Genomic DNA, 6,815 nt, shown 5'->3' on the forward strand with positions numbered 1-6,815 from the left:
GAGAATAGTTTGTCTAACACAGATGTGAAGTGTAGGACTGTGCAAACAAAACAAAGTGGTGTTTTTGCTTTGTTTAATGCTGGTTTCTCACTTGGCTTTCTCTTAGCTCGCCTGGATGTAACCAAGCAGAAGGATCTCAGTGGATTTTATAGGCACCTGTTAAATCAAGCAGTTGGTGAAGAGGAGGTACCAGAATGTAGCTTTCGTGAAGCCAGGTAACAGATCACATGCAGAATACGTAAAAGAAAGTTAATAATCTGTAGTTACTTTTAACCCCATGAAAAATGGAAGATTACAGCATTGCATTTTGTGTTGTCAGCCAAACTCACCTTATTGAACGAATGGCCAGGAATTCCCAATCTTAAATTAGACGCCTAGATTAAGATGGGCATTTGGCTTGATAGTTAAGAAGCATCCATTTTGGACTGTTTGAATGAGGGTTCTGACTCCACGCTCACTTCTAGCTTCCTGTTGATGAATACTCTGGGGACAGCAACTGATGGCTCACATGGATGGGCTCCTGCCCCCCATATGGGAGACGTGGATTAAGTTCTCAGCTCTTGGTTTGCTTTGGAACATCTGGGGAGTAAGTCAGCACATGGGAATGTGTGTTCTCAGTCTGCTTCTCAAATTGATTAATTAAAAATTTAAAAAATAGACCTATGGATTTAAAGATAATTTTTCTGTAGCTACCAAAAACTATCATATTTTACCTCAAAATAACTTCAGTGATTAAATTTAGTACTTCAAAACCAAGGACTTTGAACATATAAAACTTTCAATGTACAAAATTTGTGATTAGCTGTGTTTTGTGGCTCTTATAAATGATCCTTTAAAGGGAAACAAAACTAAATTACGAGTCTGTTTTGTTTTTACTTAAAAGGACAGGTATACCTTATGGTCCTGGTGTCTTACAATGATTGCTATCAGAATTAAGTGGAAATTTGGAAAGAATTGAGTGTCATACAACATAATCTGTGCTCACTTTGACAGCACATATATTAACATTGGAATCAGACAGCTTAATTCTACATTCATGTTCTATTAGTACATAAAAGGAAAGCAGTTAATTTTTTTTTTAAAGATTTATTTTATTTATTTATTTTTTTTTTTTAATTTTATTTTAAATTCATTAATTACATTGTATTATGTGACACAGTTTCATAGGTACTGGGATTCTCCCCACCCCTCCCCAAACCCTCCCCCCATGGTGGATTCCTCCACCTTGTTGCATAACCACAGTTCAAGTTCAGTTGAGATTCCCCCATTGCAAGCATATACCAAACATAGAGTCCAGCATCTTATTGTCTAGTCAAGTTCAACGGCTTCTTAGGTATACCCTCTCTGGTCTGAAGACAGAGCCAGCAGAGTATCATCCCGATCAATTAAAAGCTCCAACATACCATCAGCAAAAATTTACATCATTATGGAATTAATTGACATAGTAATGAGTAACCAATATGGTAAAAGTAAATGCGATTTCTTATCCACCTTCTGTGACCACCTCATTGACATTTCAATTTTGGTTTATACACAACATATAACATTCATAACATAACTTGTTATACATAACATCATATCAAATTAAGGCAAACATGTGGTATTTAACCTTTTGGGATTGGTTCATTTCCCTTAGCATTATGGTTTTTATTTTATTTTTATTACAAAGTCAGATATACTGAGAGGAGGAGAGACAGAGGAAGTGGAGCTGCCGGGATTAGAACCAGCGGCCATATGGAATCAAGGCAAGGACCTTAGCCACTAGGCCACGCTGCCAAGCCCAAGCAGTTAATTTTTTACAAATAGAATCCAGCCTTCATAAAATGTAAGGTTAGCATATTACAACCTGAAGCTGCATTGTCCAATATGTAGCCATTGCTTGTGGCTATTTCAGTTAATTAAAAATAGGTAAAAACTAAAATTTAAGTCATGAAAACCACATTTAATATACTGATTTTTACTGTGTAGCTACTTGGCTATTATAGAAGAATATAGACTTAAGTGCTTCAAGAATATAGACTTAACTGATCCAGAAAGCAAAAGGCTAGAAGATTTTAAGTAAAATTATGGGATATTATAGGAATGGTGAGAAGGTTTTGCCATAGTATATAGTTGATACAGAGAAAAAGAGATTGATCTTCCATGTGCTGGTTCATTCCCCAGATGGCCACAGAGGCCAGAAATGGGCCTGTCCAAGCCAGAAACTTCTTGCAGGGTTCCAAACACTTGGACCGGGCCCGGGATAGTGGCCTAACGGCTAAAGCCCTTGCTTTGACCGCACTGGGATCCCATACGGGTGCCGGTTCTAATCCTGACAGCCCCAGTTCCCACCCTGCTCCCTGCTTGTGGCCTGGGAAAGCAGTCAAGGACGGCCCAAAGCCTTGGGACTCAGCACCTGCGTGGGAGACCCGAAAGAGGCTTTGAGCTCCTGGCTTCAGATCAGCTCAGCTCCAGCTGTTGCGGCCACTTGGGAATTGAATCTGTGGACATAAGATCTTTCTCTCTGTCTCTCCTCCTCTATATATATCCAACTTTCCAACAAAAATAAATAAATCTTAAAAAAAAAAAAATACAACCCTCGGACCATTTTCCACTGGTTTCCCAGGTACATTGTCAGGAACCTGGGTTGCAAGCTGGATTGCAAGCACAACAGCCAGAGCATGAATTAGCATCCATATAGGAAGCTGGAGTCTTGGGATTGCCTTCTCCACTACATCATAATGCCAGTCAACATCATGTAATTTAAATAGCTGTATTTCTCAGAGTCTCATAATCGAATTTCTTACTATTAGTGGTTTCTTTATCCAAGATAGTTCTTCCAGCAGTCCTAGAAACCAAAGATGTTGGATTGTTAGTGTGATTAATAAAAATGAACATGTAAACATTGTAAATTAACCACTTATCAGTTATGAAAGTATAGATACAGTTTTAGTGTTTGATTCTGATAGCTGGCACATTGCTGTATGAGGGTACTACAGAAGATTTCTAGAAAAATGGAATTAAAAGGTAAGATCAGTTTGGTACCAAAAATTTTGAAACCCATGTATGATTTTTCAATGACGCATGTTCTATGAGCTTAGGAACACTTCTTGTTTCCATTTTGTTCTGATAGGTTCCAAAGCTTATCAGGAAGTTAGAGCTGTTTAAATTTAGAATAATGATTGTTTAGAATTAGTTACCACTATTTTGCGGTGAAAAAAAATCATGTATTTGTAGGACCATTGTTATAATACTCTTAGAAGGAAACAAAAAATTCAGCAGTCACAGGTAAAGGTAGAATTGAGATCCAGCACTTAACTTACTTTTCTTGATTATTATTTATTTATCCAAGCTTAGCAGAAATGAAGATCTTATACAGACCCTAGGCTGAGGTTGTAATGGCCTGATAAAGGACAGTTTTATCCACATCACTTCTACAAATATTGAAATTATTCTGAATGATTTGAAAAAACTACTTTGTAGATACGTACAAGGTAGACACTGGCCCCCTTTTGCATTTGAATAATCAAAGGTGTATATAATTATAGGTGTTTTTTGTATTTCAGTCATCTTTATTTTATTTTTTTAAATTTCATTTTATGACACAGTTTCATAGGCTCTGAAATTCTCCAACCCCTCCCCATGCTCTCCCTCCATGTTGGATTCCTCCACATTGTTGCAGGAGTAATAATTATAGTTTTACTGTGTGTAGTTTTAAGTACTGAAGAAAAGCGAACATTTGCTTACCACAATTCATAATGTGACAGTTTGTGTTTATATTCCTATTTTAAAGGTCTGGGATAAAGGAAGAGAAGTCAAGGGGTTACTCTGATGAAGTGAGTGCAGAGGACAGAACAGCACAGAAGAAATGCAGTCTCCAGAGTGATGTGAAAGAGGAGGACCCAGATGCGGACAGTGACTTTGGTGCTCAGAGCAGTGAGGATGACATCATTGAAGAGAAAGCTGCGAAGCACAGAAGGGAAAGGGTGACACAGGCCTCAGAGAATGACTGCAAGCGGCACAGGAACCAGACCCACTCCAGGTCATCTAGTGCAGAAAGAGGGCATAGCTCCAAATACCACACAGAAAGTTATAAATCAAGAGGACATGATAAAAGGGAAGATCATCACAGAAGGCAGACTAGAGATGAGAAGAACTATTGTGTTGACTCTGATTACCGAAAAGAGAGAGAGTCTCACAGACACAAAGAAAGTGGTCACAGAGATTCCCATTGGAAGAGGTGTGAACATGAAGACAAACTGCAAGAGACGGACCAAAGAGAAAGAAATGACAGAGAATGGAAAAGAGGGAAAGACAGGGAGAAATACTCCTCAAAAGAACAAGAACGAGATAGATGTCGCAGCGGTCATGACCGACACAGTGAGCGGGAAGAGAAAAGCAAGGCAAAAGAAGATGCAAAAGTAAGGAAGGAAAAATGTGGAAGTAATGATAAATATAGAGACAGGGGAAAACAAGATGTCAGTGTTGAGTCTCCAGAAAGAAATCAAGACAGAAAGGAAAACAACCCAAAATCTCGGGCAAAGAATGAATTTCTTGATGAGGAAAGATCTGGTAAAGCGAGAAACCTAGAAAAGGACAAAGAAAGGAACCCAGAGAAGCCCTCTGGTTCTGACACATCACTGGGAATAAAACATAGACGCAGAGAGGAAAAGCAAGAGAACGACGGAGAACAGGAGAAACCGCCCGAGTCTATGAACAAATTTGCAAAGCGAAGCACTGAAGAAACTGTTATTTCAGCCAGAGACAGGTACTTAGCAAGACAAATGGCTCGGGTTAACGCAAAGACTTACATTGAAAAAGAGGATGATTGAGACCTGTCCCAACGTTAAGACCTATGGAAGCAGAAAAGTTTCTTCTGGAACTTGTGTGTGAAAGCATATAGGAATGTGTTCACAGTGGTTGAGAGGATTTTTTAAAATATTTTTTCAAAGCTCACTGTTGGTTTAGATTTAAATTAAAATCATTCCTTTAGTCTTGAATGTTTGGTCAACTTTATGTATAACATTTATTTACCAGTGTCACAGGCTGAATTTCGATAGGTACTTGAGGAAAACTGGCTGCATTGCAACCATTTTACCCTTCTAATATGTTGGTTTTGTTACAGAAACTGTTTGGTTCTATAAATCACTGTATTTCAGATAAAACGTGGATTTGAAGCAGAATGTTAAGTTTGTGTTCTGAAATGTATTAGAATACAGATCATGTGTTTTGTCTCAGTAACTTTTTTTCTTTTAAAGGTTTATTTGTTTTTATTGGAAAGTCAGATATACAGAGAGGAGGAGAGACAGAGAGGAAGATCTTCCATCCGATGATTCACTCCCCATGCAGCCACAACAGCCAGAGCTGAGCTGATCCAAAGCCAGGAACCAGGAGGTTCTTCCGGGTCTCCCACGTGGGTGCAGGGTCCCAAGTCTTTAGGCCGTCCTCGACTGCTTTCCCAGGCCACAAGCAGGGAGCTGGATGGGAAATGGAGCCACCAAGATTAGAACCGGCACCGATATGGGATCCCAGGCGTGCAAGACGAGGACTTTAACCACTACGCTATCGTGCCGGGCCTCAGTAACTTTTTATCTATCCCACAGTATGCTTGGCTTAAATGAAAGTAAAATAATAATATGCTTGTACATTTAATTTGTTTTATCTTACCAGTAATTTTATCCATAATTCCTTGTTTGCTTTCATAAAGAGCGCTTTTAATTTGTAATTCTGTGCCAAATTAGTAATGTTGCTATATAGGTAAGCCATTTAGCCTATATAGGTAAGACATTTAGCCTAACTGAAATTATCTAAAGATGCAGATGGCCTATTTCTAACAGAGCTTACCTTATGTACTCTAAAACAGACCTATTTCAAGTTTTATTTGTGCATCAGAATCAAACTAGAATTTGTAAGTCTCAGGAACTTGCTGTTTGAAATTGTATGTTGTAAGTAATGCACTCACAGGATAAGAATGGGTACTATGAAAACGTTTTTATGTTTAAAGTTAAGCTTATTTTAATAAGAGCATTGACTTTTAGCTGAAAGATGTTATAAATTATGGATCAGATTTCATGGAATCAAATCATTTTTTTATGCCTTGAAAATTAGAAAAGAGCTAAAACGGGGGCTAATGCCAGGATCTCTGACTTATTAGATCTTAACTTTTTTTAGGTCAGTAACAATGACAGAGCCTGAAAATCACCAGAGAGACAGCGTTAAATGAGGGACCAACACAGTGAGTGAGTGGGCTAATTCTCTGCTTGGGGCACCAGCACCCATGTGTGATGTTCCTTTTCAGATTCAGCTCCCTGCTAATAGCCTGGAAAGCAGCCGACAATGCTTGGTTGCCTGCACCCATGTGGGAAACCCAGAAAAGGTTCCTGACTCTTGGCTTTGGACCAGCCCAAACCATTTAAGAAGTGAATTTGCAAGTGGAGGGTCACTCACTCACTCACTCACTCTGACTTTCAAGTAAGGATGAATATATATTAAGAAGGAAAAAGTGATTTTGTGAAGGACCATGAGTGCCAAACTAAAAAAATCTTTAACACTGGTAGAGGAGGGTTGCTTTGTTAGGCTTGTTTTGTAACTGGAACTGTACATTGCTTCTGGTATGCAAAATAGTGTAGAGAGACATGTCTGAGATCTGCTAAGAAACTCAATTTTCACTCCTAGCAGTTCAAGAAGCTTTTATAAAGCAGCTTAGATACTCTGGAGAGGAACGAACTGTGGATTACTTTTACTAACATATTAGTTTGACATAGATCAATAGGAAGCTGCAAGTTAAGGCTTCTTTCATTTTCAATTGATTGATTGTGTTCATTGAAAAGCTGAGT

The 6,815-nt window shown here is 38.5% G+C and overlaps 1 protein-coding gene across 2 annotated transcripts in view; it reads left to right on the plus strand.

The window, feature by feature from the left end:
- Window positions 1–5,204, plus strand: part of NSRP1 (nuclear speckle splicing regulatory protein 1) — a 41,480-nt gene extending 36,276 nt beyond the window's left edge. For both annotated transcript variants that reach the window (XM_004593938.4, XM_058675967.1), the window contains 2 exons: window positions 107–215; window positions 3,773–5,204. In XM_004593938.4, coding sequence (XP_004593995.2) covers window positions 107–215; window positions 3,773–4,811 — 1,148 coding nt within the window. In that variant the 3' untranslated portion in view covers window positions 4,812–5,204. The remainder of the gene's footprint in view (window positions 1–106; window positions 216–3,772) is intronic.
- Window positions 5,205–6,815: the final 1,611 nt, after the last annotated feature.

The sequence above is a fragment of the Ochotona princeps genome, chromosome 17 (genome assembly GCF_030435755.1).
Source record: "Ochotona princeps isolate mOchPri1 chromosome 17, mOchPri1.hap1, whole genome shotgun sequence".
NCBI lineage: Eukaryota > Metazoa > Chordata > Mammalia > Lagomorpha > Ochotonidae > Ochotona > Ochotona princeps.